At 37.9% G+C, this 20,854-nt stretch overlaps 1 protein-coding gene across 2 annotated transcripts in view; it reads right to left on the bottom strand.

Annotated features, from left to right (window-relative positions):
- Positions 1-2,498: 2,498 nt before the first annotated feature.
- LOC111047726 (E3 SUMO-protein ligase RanBP2) overlaps positions 2,499-20,854 on the bottom strand; it is a 41,974-nt gene continuing 23,618 nt past the window's right edge. For both annotated transcript variants that reach the window (XM_039440268.1, XM_039440269.1), the window contains 9 exons: positions 19,554-19,704; positions 18,294-18,522; positions 15,706-15,875; positions 14,418-14,591; positions 12,601-12,828; positions 9,992-10,305; positions 7,110-8,644; positions 6,334-6,601; positions 2,499-5,551 (listed from right to left, as the gene is read on the bottom strand). In XM_039440268.1, the coding sequence (XP_039296202.1) occupies positions 2,506-5,551; positions 6,334-6,601; positions 7,110-8,644; positions 9,992-10,305; positions 12,601-12,828; positions 14,418-14,591; positions 15,706-15,875; positions 18,294-18,522; positions 19,554-19,704 (6,115 nt within the window). In that variant the 3' untranslated portion in view covers positions 2,499-2,505. The remainder of the gene's footprint in view (positions 5,552-6,333; positions 6,602-7,109; positions 8,645-9,991; positions 10,306-12,600; positions 12,829-14,417; positions 14,592-15,705; positions 15,876-18,293; positions 18,523-19,553; positions 19,705-20,854) is intronic.

Below are 20,854 nucleotides of genomic sequence, written 5' to 3'. Positions count from 1 at the left end.
GTTTCATTACTTTGCCGATCATTTCTTTAAAAAATAAAACTTCAATCAGCCGCCATTTTTAATACAAATATCATAGAATATTTTTATTAATGTCATCTTTCTTGTTTCAAAAAGGCCTTAAAAATGATCTACCACACAAATATCTAAAACTGTGCCCTACTTATTGAAGGGTTCTCATACAATATGAGGCCTTAAAAATTATCTACAACAGTCTCCAACTTATTGAAGGGTTCCCATACAATATGACTCACTCTGTATGTGTTTTTCATGTAGCTTTATAGTTTGAAGTTTGAAAGTTCACGATAGAAAAGTACTAACCTTATGAACTTGTTCTCGCCTCAGTAACAGCCTGTAGGTCTCTCTTGTGGGATGGAAGAGGATCTTCATTTCGCCTACGCCCCTCTCTTTCCATTCCTTCAGGTCTGAGTCATACCTGTATAGCCTTGCCCTTTCGTAGAATACTTTTTCCTCTTCTTCTTCTCCAGTCTTTACCTGAGCAAACGAACATTTAAAGAAATCACACTTTTGAAATGAAATATGTTACAATAAACTAAAATACAATGAGTATGAAAATAAAGATCCAAACAAAGTTTCATCATTTAGTTTTATCAAGATACTGAATGAATGGAAAATTTATAAAGATTCACAGATGGAAAATTTCCAAGTTTCTTCCAAAAGGTTTGGAGGATTGTTTGACATGACTTATAAAAATTGTTAAATTTTTCAAAATACAGTAGGTAGTTGATAGCATTTTAAAAATTACTTATTTACGTTCAACGAGTAGGTGCAACACGTGCTCCGCGAGGATCTAGGAAAAACACAAATAGATTAAATCATAGTTCCATGCTGAAAATTGAAAGTATTATCCTATCAAATTTACATAAAAAAAAGAAAAGTATGATAGTTATTTTATTTAGTCAAACTTACATGAATAATCTTCATTGAACTTGTTGAAAATTCGTAGCAAAAATATAGGCTCTAAGCGGCTTCGGACTGAGGACCTTCATATCCAGAACATGGTATCTTCTATTTCTTTGGTCTTTCATCTTTACGTAATTTTGTATCGTAAACTGAACAAATTTGTTTTTATTAATTACATTGTAATTAATTAATAAAAAATGGAAATAACCCTATAAACATCCTCGGTAAATTCGGAAAATGTGCAAAATTTTCAGTTATTCAGATCTGATTATGCTAAATTAAATTTAAAGATAAATTTATTGATAGTTGTTTCACCAAATTTTGGTCCACTATCCGACATATTTTATTCAACTTCAAATTTTTTGAATGAGTTATGTGATACATTATATCGATACAGAATTTCAAGAGAAATGAAACCGTTCCGTAAATATTCACGTTCAAAGCTACTTATAAAATCATACAAAAGTGAAATAAATGGGAATCTGACCGAAAAAATTCCTATGTTCCAAACTAACACTTGGAAAGGAAAAAGAATTTTAATAGTTCATATTTTTTAAAGTATCAAGTATTTATTTATTTTATTTTTGAGCAGGTAACCCGTGCTCCACAAGGGTCTATTGTAAAACTTGACAAACTGAAAACTTGACGTAATGAAATCTTGGAGAATTGAAAATAGGCCTATAACCATCCTCGGTTAATTAAGAATCTATATGCTAAATTTCAAATTAATCAGTCGAGTAGTTCAGACTTGATAATGCGTCATTCGGGAATTTCCTATCCCGTACGTGTATAAGCCAGTCCTTTCCTTTATAATATTATAGATTACAGTATTTATAAATGTATTTGAATATGAATATAATCGAAACTGTTTGAGATATCGATGTGCGTTCTCACCATTCATTGCAAGTGTTCCACTATCATCAGAAGAGTGTTTATCAAGGTACCCAAAAAATATGTATGACCATTGTTTCCAAGTTTTTCGAGAGGAAGTTACCCTCTATTTTAGAACGTGACTCAAGAATATGATTAAAAATTTAGATACATCTCTTTTACAAAGATAAACAATTATTTTTGTAACAATGGAATAAATTAATAATTTTCAATGAGCTGTATTTTTGTAGATACATCTCTTTTACAAAAAAATAAACAATTGTTTTGTGAAAATTAAATAAATAATTTTCAATGAGCTGTATTTTCAAGTCAATTGTATTTACAAAAGTATATTAATTGTATAATGTTTCACACTATTCACATAAAACATTGGCTATTTTAATATTGCTTAATTTTTTTATATATATTGATTAATACCCTTTACTTTTTTAAGCAAATAAAAATGGAGGGAATAGTAAATCTTCAGTTCAGCTGAAGATGTGGTAGGTGTTACCATGAAAACTGGTTCTGTAAGATGAATTAATTTTCGAATAAATTAAAGTGGTATTGACAATATCAACGTCTTGTTTTTCAATTATGGAGAGATACCACAATATCTCATATCATACAATCAAATTAATAGTACGGTAATTCTATAAAAAACAACTTATTTTTCAATTATGGAGTAATACCACAATATCTCATACCATACAATTAAATTAATAGTAATTCTATAAAAAATAACTCATTTTGGACTTCACCGTCTTCTCCTTCCTCCTCCTCCTCATTATCATCAGCATCTGCCTTCTCCTTTGGTTTGGTGGCCTTGGGCGACTTGCTCTTCAAGCCGCCAAACACCGGCTGCGTCGAGTCCCACTTGAAGTTCTCGGGCGCAGTTTTGAAGCCACCGCCACCAGTGGTTGACGCCAAACTCGAGAACGAAGCTGCATCCTTGAACAGGAACCCAGGGCCACCGTTGTTGTTGTTGCTTTGTGCAGTTGTTGTTGTTGAGGTCACATTCTGGTTGTTGTTAGATGCTGTAGTAACAGTGGTGCCACCACCACCAAACAACATTCCCATGCCGGCAGTAGCAGTGGTGCCAATGTTCCAAGTGGACGATGTCGTTTTGACACTTGCTGGTTTGCTAAACATAGCTCCTGAGCCGAAAATCGGGGTTGCACTAGCTTCTGTAGTAGTGGTAGATGTAGCATCAGCTATTTTCCCAAACACTGCACCTGAACCGAAAATTGGAGTCACACTAGGTTTCTCAGAATCTGAAGGTTTCCCAAAAATACTTGGAGTCGCTGTATTTGGTGTTGTTGATTTTCCAAAAAGTCCACCACCTGACCCGAAAATCGGCGTCGCACTAGGTTCAGAAGCCGTTGATGTTTTTCCAAAGAGGGTATTCGAGACGACAGCTGGTTCTGAAGTGGAGGTCTCGCCGAAAAGTGTGCCTGTACCTGCACCGAAAACCGGAGTTGTACTAGGCTCGGAGGATTGGTCAGCTTTTTTCATACTGAAGCCAAACTTTGATGAATCGAAACCAAAAGCGTTCGACTGTGGTGAATCGGCAGGTTTGGCAAACCCGAAATTGAGTACCGGAGCAGCCAGTGGTGAGGATTTGTTGGAGGATTCTTTAGCGGTTGCTTTGGGAGAATCTTTGGAAGGAGTCTGAACAGGTTGCTTTCTGTCCTCGGGATCACATCCTATGCATCCGGGACACGGCGGCGCCTGTTTGTAGGCGTAGAAAGTTGGCGGCAACTGCAGCTTGAGGGCTGCTTCCCTCTCCTCAGCGGTCACTGTTGTTTCAAAAACCACCTCCACATCATCATCACTGTCTGTGGCTGCTGCTGCTGCTGCTGTTGAACCTCCAAAAATCGATGATGACTTCTGAGTAGCACTGCCACTCCCGCCTTTAAACGAAAATGAGAATGGTGATTTCGCTTGTTGTGGTGGACTAGTTGTTTGTTGTGTGTTGGGTAAGCTGAACGAGAACGAGTTCATGGTTTCTGTTGGCTTTGAGTCATCAACAGCGGATGCATCCTGGACAGGATTGTCTTTGAGATCAGCTAGTGCCCTATCCAGAGCATCCTTGAACTCACCAGCAATATCAGCTGTTTTGAATCTGAGTGCAAACTTCTCCTGAGCGACCTCGCCTTCAGAGTAGTCAATAGCACACCACAGCCACGTCTTGTCATCCTTGGGCTGGAAGTTCAGTTCATCGGTGAGGAAATGGTTGAGGCAGACTTTCAGAATCATTTCCCTCCTCATCAACAGTCTCAACTTGCCGGTTTTGTTGTGTTTGAGTATCTTCACATCGCCGAGTCCTCGCTCCTTCCATTCGCCGTCGACAAACCTGAACAGTTTTGCTCGGTGCGTGTAGAGAGCGGTTTCGTCCTCTTCGCCGGTTGTGACTGGCACCTGGTCGGGCAGAGGAATGACAGGATGGAACACGATGCTGTCGTTGGACTCATCATGGCCTTCTCCATCACTCTCGCCATCCGTATCGCCAGCCTCGCCGGGCGACTTGGGTTGCTTGGGCGTGTGCACACCTGTGAAGTTGAACTCAAACTTCTTGTCGCTGTCTCCTTGTCCTTGGAACACAAACGTCTTCCCAGTCGCCGCAGCGAACGAGAAATTCACATTCGATTTGGGTGTGCTTGTGGTCTGGCCACTACCTCCTCCAAAAATACTGGTGGGTTCTTGTGGTTTACTTGATGAGACATCTCCAAACACTGATGTTTTTGCTGGTGTTATGGGGACACTGCTTTCATCTCCCTTCTTCTGAGCCAACCCTCCAAACATGTTAGACACAACACTTTGTGCACTAGGTGTGTTGGAGGCGAACATGTTTCCGAATGAGAATTTAGGTGGGGAAGCCGTGGAGGTCTGAGATGCAGGAGGAATTCCAAATGAGAAAGATGTATTCGTAGTTGAGGTGGTAGTTGTGGTGAGGAACTTGGGTGCTTCTGTTGATGGTGTGCTACTGGGCGGAATACCGAAAGTGAACCCTGTACCAGGTGTAGTGGATGTACCGAACACATTTTCAGCAAAAGTGAGTGTTGAGGAGGTAGATGATGATGTGACTGATGTGGCAGAGCTTTCTGGAGCCACGCCATCTCGCCATGTGCTACAAGCTGGACACTGTTTGACATCTGCGTTGTTCCTTACCAAACACCCACCACATTCCCAGGATCCCGCTTTGGGTTTGAACATTTCACTCAAAGACTGTTGAGGTTTGGGAGATGATGCTTCACCTTCTTTCATTGTACCACAAGCGGGACACTTCTTCACATCTGCGTTGTTCCTCACCAAACAGCCAGAACACTCCCAGGATCCCGCTTTGGGTTTGAACATTTCACTCAACGACTGCTGCGGTTTGGTGGATTTGGTGATGGGCGTGGTTGTGGTGCGAATTTCGGTGATTTTGACAGGACCGGGCCACGCCCCCTCGTCGCTGCTTCCCTCGGCACACGACGACGACAGGTTGGCCGTATCCGACGAGACATCCGACAATCCCAGACTAGTATTTCCACGCAGCATTTCCACGGCGTCGTCTACTGCGGCCTTGAAGTCGCCAGCCAGCTCCACGGTCTTGAACCTCAGTGCAAACAGTTCGTCGGTGGCTGTCCCCTCCGAGTAGTCCTGAGCGAACCACGACCAAGCTTTATCTGAGTTCAATAAAAGCTTCATTTTGAAATCAGCTGTTATCCTATGGTTGCAGCACACCTTGAATACTTGCTCGCGTCGCATCAAAAATCTGCAAAAAATCAATAAATGTGATTTAATTCCTTCTAAAAAAATTATGTGAAATATTTATTTTGTTTGGTTTTGAAGCATCTAAATTTGACAATCTAATTTGTAAAAATAATTAAGGACTGAAAATTTTGTGAGGTGAAGAACTACAAGACAACCTATTTCGGACTATGTGTAACCTTATCTAAATTTGGGAGAGGAATAGCACAAGGTTACCTTATTTTTTCTCTCCCTATCATTTTGATGATGTACTTATAATGAATGAATAAAAGTATTTTTAAATTTAATGATCTGTGTTTTTTGTTTGTATTAGATTGTAAATTTCAGTGTGTAATTCGGGAAAAAGAACGAATTAGTGATTCAATGTTGTTGTCCAACGAACTTGACCTGTTAAATGGTTTGAAGAATTCATGTTCAAAAGTAGAAGCTGATTGATCAATTCTCTCTAAAGTTCTTGTCGAACATACAAACAGACAGAAAACGACTTTGGGCTCTAGTAAGTCAAAAGTGAGAACTTTGCTAACCCTTGTTCAGCTTCATTTATAAAATAAGTACTTTATCAATATGATAGGGAGATGAAAAATAAGATAACCTTGTACTATTCCTCTACCAAATTTAGATAACACATAGTCCGAAATAGGTAAGTCTTGTAGTTCTTCAATTCACAAAATTTTCATTCCTCAAGTATTTTCACAAAGTAGATTTCAATAGTAAGATTTCAATAAAGTAGATTTCACTAGTAAGATTTCAATAAATATAATTTAAGCGATAATTAGAATATCTGACCTGACAGTGCCGTTGTTGGGATTATGCAGTATCTTCATTTTGCCGACTCCGCGTTCCTTCCACTCTCTGAGCGTCGTGTCGAATCGCAGCAGCTTGGCACGTTGCTCGTATAGCACCCTCTCCTCCTCCTCTCCAGTCTGCACCATAACCAGCTGCGGCAGCGGGATCACCGGCTTGAACTCGGCCGTCGGCACAAAGTCGTCGGTCGGAGCACCGTCTTCGTCCGCCACTGTGGCTTCAGGTTTACCAAACACCAGACTCCCAGTACCTATCCAAAAATATCCTTATTAAACAATTGGACAGAATTATTGAAGAAAGTCAGTGGCCAGCTTGATGACATTCATAAATAATGTCAATTGACAATTTTACCAAACACAAGAATCCCAGAACCTGTCCAAAAACAATAATCATTGAAGAATAATTCTTTAATTCCTTTTATAGGAATTTGGCATTGAAAATTATCAATTGGCATTTGCGAATGTCTGGAAGCTGGTCACTAATTATTGGTGATAATTAGTGGTCATCAAATTCCTATACTTTTCCATGTTAAGTTTAAAAATTCACTTTTACACAAGAAATTTTAAAATGTAAAATGATCATAGGCTAATCATAACTTATTATAAAATATTCTGTGTTATGTAAATTATTCAAAGAGAGTAAAATTTTACTTTATTTACCTAATTTTATTTCTTTTTTTCTTGTATTGGTTTCTTCTAGCAATAAATAAGTTTTACTATTATCCATTGTATTTTCACAATTGATTGTAATAATCTCACCTTCAAATCCTTTGAATGTATCAGACTTCTTAAAGCCACCGCCACCTCCACTAGCACTGCTAGCAGCCGATTTCGCCAGCGCAGCAAAATCGACAGCACCACTCGACTTCTCAATGAAAGAAGGAGTTACAGTCGACTCCGAAGACACTAGTTCCTCGATAGACTTGTGCGGGCGACGCAGTTGGCCCTTCGTTGGAGCGGCAGCCTCAGCGACTTTCACATCCTCCACAATCTGCACACTCTTTTTCACATCCTCCACAATCTGCACACTCTTCTTCACATCCTCTGCGCTCTTTCCCACTGCAGAACTACTCTTCAGAGCTGATTTCAGCAAGATGTCGCCCTTGGCGGCTGCTTCAGTTGGTGTTGCTTCCGGTGTGGACTTGTTAAGGAACAGTTGCGGACCGGTGGGGGTTGAGAAGATCGGTGTCTTCAGAATGTTTAGGCCAGGAGTGGTGGTGGTTGTAGTAGCAACCTTGGGGGAAGGAGTGAACGTGAACGCGTTGAAGGGGTTTGGTGCTGTAGTTGCGGCTGCACTGGCCACAGGTGCTGCTTGTTTGGTGGCACCTTTGTCGTCGGTTGGCTTCATGGTTGGTGTCGATGTGAACGTGAAACCACCCAGCGTGATTTTGGAGGGTTGCGGAGTTGATGTCGTCGCAGATGAGGCAACATCCGAAACAGTCAGCGTCCTCAGAAGTCCCTCGGCATCCTGGCTGCAATTGGCCGATTCCGATAACATCTGCTGAGCGGCCTCAAAAGCATCCTTGAAGTTGGCGGCTTCGTCCGCTGTCTTGAAGCGCACACAGAAACTCTCTCGCTGCAGCGTCTCTTCGGCAAAGTCGTTGGCAGACCACGCCCAAGCTTTGTCAGTGTTGGGCATGGGGTTCAAGGTCATGTCCTTTGTCACATAATGGTTGGCACAGATCTTGTGCACCTGTTCCCTTCTCATCAGGAGTCGCACTTTCTTGGTGGATTTATCCTCGAGTAGCTTCAACATGCCGAGCCCACGCTCCTTCCATTCTCTGTCGACAAACCTGAACAGTTTGGCGCGGTTTTCAAACAGCACATGCTCGTCCTCCTCGCCTGTGGTCGGGGTGACCTCATCGGGCAGAGGGATGATCGGCTTGAAGTCCGGGTAGGGATCGTGTTCGACCTCGGGTGAAGCGGTACGCGACTCCAACTCCTCCTCGTCCTGTTGGAGAGCGAGGGGCGGATTGTGGATGCTGGGGATGTTGGCTGAGGCGGGCATCGTGATCTGGAACTCATGAGGGGCAGCGACCAGAGGTTGGCCCAGGACAACCGATGAGAGGGGGTGAGTGGGGGTGGGGCCCACTCCACCCAGCCGATGCTTGGGTGGGATGGTGACGCTGAGGGTGGGTAGCACGGGTGGGGGACCTGTGGGCAGAGTGTCCGATGATGTGATGACCACATTGACCGGGATGGGTGACTGGGACTTGGTCACAACGGGCGCTGGACGCAAAAAGTCGGGCAACTGCTGGCCTTCACTGAACGGGAGTGCTCCTTGGCCATAATATCTGCAAACAAATTGAGTTAACCATTAATAATTTATTACAACTTTATTATTAATTTAGTAATGTAACCAATATGCTATATAATATGACATTCATAATAACGAACTATTTATAAAATTATACAAATGTTATTGGGAATAATCTTTTAACGAATAAATTGGTTTCTCTTTTCAAGAATCACTCAGTCTTTTTTCAGCATATTAATTTCCAAATCTTTGAAATTTTACTTCGAAGATATGAGCAAACAATAATGATAATTTTAATCTTTGAATTTTTACTTTTAAGATATGACCAATAATGACAATTCTTTGAAGTCACGCCACAGAATTAACAAAGTGGTTCCACAATGATTCTTATAGGAATTCTACCATTTAAAACTTTTTATTGTAACCTTCTTATTTCTTCCAAAAACCAGGAAAACAAAAGTATGAAAATACGGTTAGGTTAAGTTTTTGGACCCACCCACATTATAAATGAATTTTATTACTGGGACCATCCTATTTCTTCCGACAAACAGAAGCCTGAAAATACAGTTGGGTTAAGTTGGTGGACTGACCCAAATTTTCATTCAATTTTACTATTGCAGCCATCCTTATTTCTTGAAGAAAAATTGTTTGACTAAATTCATTATTACAACCATCTTATTTCTTCCAAAAACCATAAAACAGAAGTATAAAATCACAGTATAATTAGGTTGTTAGACTGACGCAGATTTTATTGAATTCTATTACCGCAATGAAATAAAACCACACATATGTTGTCAAATTCTACAGTTTTATTTGGACCATGGGACCATGTGGACCACAGGACCATGGTTTCGTGAACACACAGGTCACATTTTCAAGCTAACTGTTTGAAAGCAGTCAGCTTGAAAATGTGACCGGTGTGGTCACGAAACCTTAGAGAAACAATAGCGTAAGTTGATATCCCATAGTATAGGGCGTTTATGTCGCAACTTTTACCGTTATCTCAAGCCGATAGTCCACGTAGTTCTTTCCCAAAAAGGTGTGTGACGCTGGTAGTCTCTCATACCGTGCCGTTCATACACTCTTACCCCAACAAAACAGTAAAAATCTACAATAATCGATAGTAATCGACTTGAGATAACAGTAAAAGTTGCGACATAAACACCCTATACCATGAGATATCTACTTGAGCTATTGTTTCTCTATGATAAAACTGTGTAGAATTTGACAACATATGTGTGTTTTTACTTCATTATGGAACGGTTCTACAACATTGACAGTGACTCAGTCGAATTTTATTACCGTAGCCTAAACATCTGATTTCTTGCAAAAACCAGTAAAACAGAAACCTGAAAATACAGTTAGGTTAGGTTAGTGAGCTGACCCTATAGAAGCAGCGGCAGCAACGGCAGCCTGCGACGGCTGATGATGGAATTGCGGCGGTGGCGTGTAGTACTGTGGCTGAACTGCCGGTGGCGGCTGAGCGACCGGTGCACCGTAGCTGACCGGTGGTGGCTGAACAACTGGTGCACCGTAGCTTACCGGTGGCGGTTGAACAACTGGTGCACTATAACTGACCGGCGGCTGAGCAACCGGTGCACCATAGGTCACTGTGTTCGTGCCCTGGACTCCACGTGGCGTCTGCACTGCGTTCTGGGACACTGCTCCGTAATAACCGGCGGCCGACGGTGTTGTCGTCTGAAAAAAAAATTATTAAATTAATTTGATTTATTACCCTTTGAAATTAATAAAATAATAGAATAAAAATACAAATTACAAAAGGTTAAGGTTATAATAATAATAATAATTCAAAAAACCTTTATTGACATCAACCACAACAACAAAAAATAATAGCTTGATAAATTTTCTACAGCAATGGTTAAGGTTATACCGGGTGATTACAAATGAAATAGACAGTTTGAATAGCTTGTAGAGAATTTATTATTTAGAAGTTTAGATCATTACTTACATGATTACATAGAAGAATTCTTGAAGTTTTTATTGAAAATTTACAGATGTTCAATGTGTGCACCATTTGCAACACGACAGATATCAACACGGTAGTCAAATTCTGACCACACACGACTAAGCATCTCACGGTTAACTGTAGCAAGAGCATTTGTGATTCGTTGTTTAAGATCATCGATATCAACAGGAAGCGGTGGTACGAAAACTCTGTCTTTTACATAGCCCCACAAGAAAAAGTCGCAGGGCGTTAGGTCCGGACTACGAGGTGGCCACGGCTGAAACACAACGTTTTCCTCACTTGCACGGCCGATCCATCGTCTAGGAAGATGTTCATCCAGATACCCTTTGACGTCTGAGTACCAGTGAGGCGGAGCTCCATCTTGTACAAAAATGAAGTTACAACTATCTTCATGGAGTTGAGGCATTAACCATTCGGTTAACATGTCCAGATAAATTCTTCCGGTTACTGATGGTTCTTGGAAGAAGAAAGGCCCGTAAACCTTTTCACAAGATAAAGCGCAAAACACGTTCACTTTAGGAGAATCGCGTATATGCTGTACAGTCTCTCTTGGGTTTTCTGTTCCCCATACTCGTACATTATGTCTGTTAACTTTTCCACTAATGTGAAAAGTGCATTCATCACTGAAAATTAGGCGATTAAACAATGTGTCGTCATTTTCAAGACAATGTTGCATCTCTTGACAAAATTTTTACTTCTGTAACAGAAGGTCTTCCAGTACTCTTCTTCTTACACACACATCCACTGCTTTCAAAATGTTCTTACCAGTCATAAATTGATTGCCTTGTTGGTGGTGGTTTACCGTATTTTGTTCTGAAATAACGCTGCACAACAGTAACAGAGTTTGTTTTGGCTAATTCAAGAACACAATAAGCTTTCTCCACTTACCTATATCACTTACTATGTTGAAATACACATGTTTAATTTTGTACAGGCTATTGAAGTTGTCTATTTCATTTGTAATCACCCGGTATAAAAGGTTATAACCTGTCGATGGTGTGATCAACGAAACTAGTAGTTATAATTTGTATTTTTATTCTATATTTTTATTAATTTCAAAGGGTACTATAACTCTATTTTATATATATATATATATAATATATATATATATATATATATATATAATATATATATATATATATACAAGAAAGTAGCCCTAAATTTATATATTTTGATTTATTACATTTATTTAGGCCCACTTTTTAGAACACTAACAACCGGATGCACAAAGATATGTTAACTTTTAATGCTGATTGAGAACCAATCAGAGAAGCCTCAAAACCTCCTCAGGGTCTAGCTCAAGGTACTAGTTATTTCTATAATAATTGAACAATTAAAATCGTCTTATTAAGTACTTGATATTCAAATGCATTTACAAGTGTCTATTCAAAAATGAATTATTTTCCAGAAAAAATATTTCATCTTTTCTAGCAGCTGGATTATTTTATATTTTTTGCATTAGTATATAATATTTTATAACTTCCTCTATTATGTAATCTTACTTTGAAATGTAATCATTTTTTCTTCAATTATGTCTAAAGGAAATAAACTGATTAAAGTTAAAAATGTATAGAAGTTTGAGAAACTTAATTTTATTGAATGAAGCAAACAAATACAATATTCAGAATAGAAAAAAACAGGCTATTGCCCAAAACTTCTTCAATTTCTATCTTCTTCTCCTATTTTTATTTCTTTCATGGATTTTTGTCTCAAATAATTTAAATAGTTTATGTCTATATTAATTTTTACACCCAACAATTAATCTGGAAATTCCACACTACAATAAACTATCAAATTTAAATTTGGATAGGTTGATAATAAAACTTCCAAAGAACACGAAACAAACTTCAATTTCGCAGAATTAAACAAATTCAACAAATTAAATAAATTATAAATAATACAAATAAGTTTTCGAAGGAACAAAAAACAAACTTTAAATTCACAGAATATTAACACATGAATTATAAATCAATACATAAATTTGTAAATACTGAGTTGTCACTGACCGCTCCGTAGTAGGCATTAGTGGCAGGGGGCGGCACTCCATAGTATGCGGCGGGGGTGGTGGGGGGCGGTTGCACCGGCACAGGGGCAGGGGCGGTGGGTGGAGGGGTGACATAGCTGGTGGGGAACGAGATGATGTCATCGGTGTAGTCCTCATCATCACCCAACATGTACAAGTCATCCGGGTGCTGCATCTTGGCCACGTCGCGACGGATCTCGTCCACTGACACCTAAACACAGAATAAACAATCCATCTATCAAATCAAATGTAGGCCTTTCATCCTCTTCATTATGATCTGAGTTGATCAAGTTGCTTTCAGAAGGTCCAGTGGACACAGTATCTTATGCTTACTACACACGTTGGCCCAGCCTGGTAAGCTTGGCTGCGTTGGTCTAACACTGCATTCATCCACACTGCAATGTGACCAGTACCCCATCAACGCCAGCCACATATCCATGATAGAAATTGAAAATATTAACTAAAATTAACAGAATAAGAACTATAAAAAAACTAAAGTAATAATTAATAATAACAATCAAGCCTTTAGCAACTCAATGACACAGAAAACAGTAGAGCAGAAGACTAAACAAGAAACCGCACGCATTGGTCGACAAGTGTGGATGGGTAGTTTGCCAGTGCTGGCCTTAACCGGCCTTCGCTCGACAAAAATTCGCTGGCAAACCACCCATCCACACTCTAGCGCTGGTCGTTTGCATTTGTAAGCATTGGGCCAACATGTGGATCGACATTATACACCTGACAAAGAAACAATGAATAATAAAATCTATATTCATCCATGAACTTGACATTTCTTACTTCATACATAATTTTCTATCATCATTTTCATAGTCACCAAACCTAACTATTGAATTTCATTTACTTGTTTCACAGACAATACAATTCAGGTAAAAGCAACAGGCATTCGTCCAAAATTCATTTAAACCGTAATTTTTACATAGACAGTCTAGAGCAATGTATCTAGAATACATTTTATCTATTCTACATTCCTTGTTCTAGTAGTCCAGTCAACTAAGGCTCAACTCACACTTACGCGACTCAGGTCGATAAGAGATTCGACTCTAGTTGAGACCATATGTTTCCAAATGGTGACACTCAGACCAGTCGATTCTAGTCTCCGCGACTGTCACCATTTGAAAAAACATGCTCTCGACTAGAATCGAGTCTTTTCTCGACCTGAGTCGCGTAAGTGTGAGCTGAGCCTAAGGGTTATAGAGAGAAAAGTTTGGAAGACAATATTTGACCGTTTTTCGGCTTCTCGCATATAACTCGAAAACGATGCATTTCACGGGCATGACTATTCTATACAAAATTGAAACTTACATAATTTCCAACAATATTCAACACACTACTTCTATATATTTTATAGCTTTTGAGATATCAGATCTTGAAGGTGTCATTTTTTTAAGAAAAACACATTTGCCACTAATTTTTAGCTATTTTTACACTTGTAACTTTTCAAAAAACACCAAACGAAATCCATGACCGAAACTCTTGGAAGCGACTGACCCGAAACTCCGACCCCACCTGAGTATGAAAAGTCTAAGAACTTTTCAAAAATACATGGAAACATTTCACACTGATTAAGAGCTTATAGGCGATTAAGAATGTGTTGGTTGAGAAACCTGAGGGAGGCATTCAACTGCTCGTCACAGGACCTCTTCCGAGCCGCAGTAAACAAGGTGAGAATTGCCATGATGGTAGCCAACCTCCACAATGGAGAAGGTACCTAAAGAAGATGAAGGCGATTAAAATTCTTTAGCGAAACAATTTTTTTGAAGAATTGAATTGATGAATTACCTCGAGCCGAGTGAGCTTGGACATGATGGTCTCGACAATGGACTCGAGTCGCTCGGACATAGCAGTGTTGGCCAACTTGAATGCATCCTGCAGCCGGGTCTCGGACGCCTGCAGCAGATTCTCAAACTCCGGTCCTAACGCTGCTGGAGCTTGTTGCACTACTGATGCTGGTGCCTAAAACAAATAAACTTGCCTAAAATCATCCATCGCCAAGAATATGCTGTGATAATGTGCAAAGCTTTAATGAAAAATTATATTCAATTCAAACTTTTATATTAAAAAACTGGTGTGGCGCACTCACACAACTTTCCTTGCCGTTATGAAAATTGATCACCTGACGCTAGTGTTCACGCGCATCTCAAGTCTACTATTCAAAGATCTAAGCCAGCTGGTGACAGGACAATAACGCTGCAGACACATGAAGTCTGCTATCTCTTCATATTGAATGATTTAATAGAATCAACACTTGCCAACAGTTTGCAAATTGAATAATCTTATTTTCTCGAACTTCCAGCTTATTTTCAATTTTAGGTGAAAATGTTACTGAACATTAATTTTAAAGATTTTTATGCTCAATCTTTTCCATTTGAAATTTTTTGTTTAAATTGTATCTGAAGCCTGATAATTGGGAATCTAAAATTAAACTTTGCATAGATGGGGCGGAGCTCCTGAAATTTTTACAGATATGGGACTTGTGGCAGTTGATAGAGCTTATCAATGACTTTTTTAGGTATAAATTTGATCAAATTCGTTGAAGCCGTTTTCGAGAAAATCACGAAAAACCCTGTTTTTGACAACATTTTCGCCATTTTAGCCGCCATCTTGAACTGCATTTGATCGAAATTGTTCGGGTCGGATCCTTATAATAGGACCTTGAGGACCTTAAGTTCCAAATTTCAAGTCATTCCGTTAATTGGGAGATGAGATATCGTGTACACATACGCACATACACTCATACAAACACACACACACATACAGACCAATACCCAAAAACCACTTTTTTGGACTCAGTGGACCTTGAAACGTATAGAAATATAGAAATTGGGGTACCTTAATTTTTTTCGGAAAGCAATACTTTCCTTACCTAATATTCAATTTCCGTGCTAATATTCAAACATGTTTTTTTAAATAATATTTGTAATATCTGACTACATCTTCAAAATAAAAACAAAAATGTTTCAACAACTACGGTGTCATCTTCATAGGTGTTGAAACATGTTTTTGTTTTATTTCAAATCTTTGTTCTGTAAGTTGTTAATTGGTAATAATTATAAATATAAAAGCATACCGGTCGTGGGGAATTGGTAGTCCTGGATCGAGGTGTGCTTGTGTTGAGATAGTTTAGTTGTCGCTGACTCTTGTTGGCGCTGCCGTTCATCTCTGCCTGGCGACCGATTCGCAGGCTCTGATCGGCTAAGGCCGGTCCCAACGGTGAACCGCTTGGAGACAGGAACTCTTCTAGAAAAATATTGGAAAAAAACATTACAACATAGGAAATATCATTCATTTCACTACACATCAAAAAACGAGAATTACAGTATTATAGAGATTTATTGGATAAAGAGAAAATGACTATGTTTATTTTAATTTCCTACGAATACACTAGGCTGATCCTGTGCAGATACTTGCTACTTGCTATGTGAATTCAATCGTAGAGTAACGTGGCTTTTACAAAAACAAACCCATTTTAAAAGATTTCGAAGTTTTTTCTTTCTTGAAACTTCTAGAAAGTACCACAGGCTGAAGCCCATAACGATTCCAATTCTATACAACAGTCCAATCTAGGTTATGTCACTTTAAGGTTGGGCATTAGGCATTCAATATTTTTTCTTCAAAATGTTTTTTCTTTTTCTAATCTATTGCACAGGTTCTTAGGACATAATCTATACAATTGAAATATTTTTATCAGCTTCTGTTAGCTCACAATAGGGCTTCAAAAGTCACTTTTTTGAGGCAGATGGTACACATACCCTACAAAAACTACTGGACATAAAAATTTGAGAAAAATATGCAAGTCTCCTCTTCAATATAGCAAAAATTGAGTAAACTTTGTTTTTGAAAATCTGAAGAAAAATTAATCTCTTATGCATTTTAAACTCCTTTTTCACATTCAATGTTCGTTCTACAGACTTCAAATTCATAGCAACTTGTAGCGCTGTTCTTGGTGAATAAATTTGATGCTTAAACTTCTTTTATAGACACAATAATAGCTGCTGGTATGTGTACCTTTAAAGCACGGTTTTACGCCTGCTATGCTCGGGCAGCAAGTGAATAGTAAAGCTGGAGCGATCTAGCGGAATTAGTTTGTCCCTAAAGCTAAGCGCTCGACGTTAAACCATGTGAACAGCTCAACAGTTTAATCGTGTAGTAATTCAATAGAACATTCTCAAATTTTCCAACTTCCTAGTTGAAAACCAGTGTTGATTTACACTTATTTTTATGTAAGGCTTAAACTGAAGTTGAAACCGCTGTTTGATTACTTCAAGCCTGTTGTGTCATCAGGCCTTGACTTGACCACCTCTATCGGACGTTTACACACTCACCGAATTCCTACCGACACGATATATTTTGTCCCGATTCCAGTCCGGTGACTCTCACCGGTCTCTCTCTGTGCGTGACATTCTGCCTCCACGGTGTCGTGGAGGTTGAATAAGACTGTATCAGCCAGCAACGGAAGCTTGATGCCATGAGACTTAACGAACTGAGCTTTCATTCAGATTCAAGATTCATTTTATTAACCATCAGGCTACAATTATAGCATTAGACAAGTCATACTATATACATTTTAAAAGTACACACAATTGGATAGAAAATCATACATGATAAAGCATATTTATATTACATGCAAGTTGAGTATTCAGATATTCCTCAAGTGAGTGAAAGACATTATTTTTCAGATAACTGTAACTATATAACTTTCTTGAATTTGTTTAGAGGCAGATTCCTGGTTGTTTGAGGTAGTTTATTATACAATATGTACTGCTGGTAAGTATGGCTTCTCATAATTTTAGTAAGTCTTATTTGTGGTGAAAGTCTTCATGAATGGAAAATTTTTCTGAGTTTTCCTTGACGTAAATTAAATTAGAATAAATGAAGAGAGATGGAAGGGTTAGTATACCCAACTAAGGCTGTGCAAAGGCTAGAAATAAACTTTCTAGTAAAACAAAAATTTTCTGGAAATATCAATTTTTTGAAAAAGTTATTCAATTTACCAAAAATAACCAAAAAACACTCAACTAAAAGTTATTTTAGGTTACTTTTAGTAAATTGAATAACTATCTTAAAGATTGATATTTTCAGAAAATTTTTGTTTTACTAGATCATGAAGAATTTATCCTCTAAATCTCATGGATTTATCTCTTACCGAATTTGAAATGTTCTGTCCCAAAAATTCAAACTTTAGGCGCTCATATCTCAAAAAGTAATGATCAGAAAAAAATTTTTTTCCTGAGAAAACTTTTTCATTTTGATAGCTTGATGATAATTATACAAATCGAAAAACTTTGAAAAATATCAGGAGTAAAAAGTTCATTTTTAGCCTTTGCACAGCCTTAAGGGAAATGTGGCCTGCATGAATCTCTCTGTGTTAGTCCTAGGATAGCTTCAAGAGCCTTTTTTTGCCATAGGAACACTTTTTTTTAAGGAACGGAATTACCCCATAGACGCACACCATAACTTCAACTCAAATGTGAGTGGAAGAGCCCAAAATAGGTCAATATGAGTGTGTCTCAGTATCTCAGGAAATGGTCAATATAGGTTCTTGACAAACTGAGACCCTCCCGAACAAACAGGTAAAATGAATAATGAATTAACTAAAGAAAGAGTGAAAAAAATAAACAAATGAAAGAACGGTTTAAATAAAGAATGAATGATTACCAGTGTCATCCAGGCGCGCTTCGACCACCCTGATGCGTTCAGCCAGCACCCGATGCAGTGGATGTTGGAGATCCGTGTGCAGCCTGTCACGTGTCACATACAGCGCGTCACGTGCCTTCTCCAGCAGCGCAGTCTGCTTGGCACGATTATCAATGTTGCCACTTTCACTCGTGTGCAGTGATAGCACACTGTCTGCCGTCGCCGCATCAGACGCTAGCTTCAGGTACACCTACAACAATTATACATTATTATTTCACTATCACTGCAATTTCACTATCTTCAGGTACACCTGTGCATTTACACATGTGCATACACAACGGACACAAACACAGGTTAACCAACAGCATACAGAAAATATAGCTCGAATCAGAATCGAGGTGAAGCAGGAGAGCAGAAAGAGAAGGAGAGAGAGGGAGAAGAAAGAGAATAAACAAGTAGAATTGTTAGCATAAAGATTATTGATCATTTCAGTAAAGATCTGAGGATTTACGAGAAGTTCAGATTACATTTATTTATTCATTCAGATAAAAATATTGATGGCTTCATAATAACTAACAATATAATAATAAAATAATTGTGTATCAATGAATCAATAAAAGAATAAAACAATAATGTTTCTTGAATATTCTATCAAGATTTTGAATGATCAGGTATCTATCTTTCACTCAGCTTATTTTTCGATCTCTTACCAAAGAATAAAGAATAAATATTGATTGATTGATTGAGTACTTTATTTATGTAGATTACAATATATACTGGCTTATACACTTATATACAATAGCTTACAATACAGCAAAATTATAGATGAATTTACATAATATAGACTAAGAAAATAACTATTGAACTGTATATGATATGAAAAAGCAATTTGTAATATAATAACTATAGATAATAATCATATTGTTATGCATCTACATAAATTGGCGGAGCTTTGGACATATCAATGTCCATTCTTTGGGAAGAATATTAAAAATATCCTCCCCACTAACTCTCTACCAAAATATGACCTATAAACAATAACCCAAACAATGAATTTTACAAAAATAATAATGAAGAATTATTGAACGATAAAGAGATGACATGTAATTCAAATTACAATGCTAAAATATTGTCTTGTCCAGTTTTTCGTATTATAAGTAGGATCTCTACTATCAATTGAATAAGCCGTCGGCTTTTCTTTTTTTTCAAACACACGACATGTTTTTGGCAAATATTATGTGATTTCATAAAAAATAGCAGGATTAGTTGTGAACCACTTACTTCGGCCGTGTGATAGGAAGCATAGGGACTGCGCAGCGACTTGAAAGCTTCAACAGCCTCCTCGTACTCCTCATTGGCCATCAGCTGACGGGCCACAAACAGGTTGCCTTCCTCGATCAGTGTTGCAAGTGTAGTCGAGTCCACCTCTTCCCTGCAAACACAAAATCAGTGGATAAAATGTGTGAATGCATAGTGAAATATAAATATAAATAATAAACTAATAAAAACAATACAATTATGAACGAAGAGTGGGGAAAGTTTGGTGTACTTCAGAAAGAGATAGGAAATTATGGACTGGCAACTACACCTTTTCCAACTGTATTTGAGAAAGTATAAATTGTAATTGAGAATAGTCAATTGTATTTGATAAGTCATCACTTGTAATCGAGAATAGTGAATTTTATTTGAGAAAGTATCATTTCAATTTGAGAACATACGATTTGAAATCGAGAAGTTGTGAGTTGTGATTGGGTATTTATTTTAAAAAACCAGTACTTCCAGTACTTATATTTTTCTCGTGTAAAATAATATGATAATATAATTAATATTCCAATAAAACGTTTAGTTTTTGAATAAAACATTATTTTCAAGCCCCAAAATCCATTGAAGAATTGCTTGATCAAGAGATTCAATTACGCCGAAAACATAGAGAATTTGATTTTCATCAAGTGCAATGATTCACAAAATGTTTGAAGACAAAAGTCGCGTTGCCAATGCATACATAGAAATAATTCTCATTGATCATTCGTAAACAGTACAGGGGAAATACTTTCACCATGAAAATATTAATTTTCCCCCATGCAAAGCCTATGATAGTAATTATAATACAGTGTACGTAGTACAGTATCCTTTCCTGTTCAAATCAAACCTGTACTGTAGGCTACAGAAGAGTCACGACATGTCAATTGGAAATTTTCTCATTTTCAAATGATATCTTCTCATTTAAATTTAACGATATCTCAAATACAATTCACTTTTCTCAATTAAATTTGATGACTTCCCAAATACGATTGAATATTCTCATCTACATCTGACATTCTCTCAAATACAAGTGACTATTCTCAAATACAATTGATACTTTCTTAAATTAACTTGATACTTTCTCAAATAAAATTGGAAAAGGTGTAGAATCATTTCAAAATTATGGCCAACTTCTTACAAGTTCTTCTTGTGTACTAAGTATATGAACTCTTAAATCAACAAAATACCAACTCCGAAAGGATTTAGATATTTGTTAGTAATGAATCTAACAATCCTCAAAGAGATTCAGCTACAAAGAGGAATTAGTTACAAAGAGAGAA

Source organism: Nilaparvata lugens, chromosome 13, assembly GCF_014356525.2.
Source record: "Nilaparvata lugens isolate BPH chromosome 13, ASM1435652v1, whole genome shotgun sequence".
Classification (NCBI taxonomy): Eukaryota; Metazoa; Arthropoda; class Insecta; order Hemiptera; family Delphacidae; genus Nilaparvata; species Nilaparvata lugens.
This window is presented reverse-complemented; position numbering and strand designations above follow the sequence as displayed.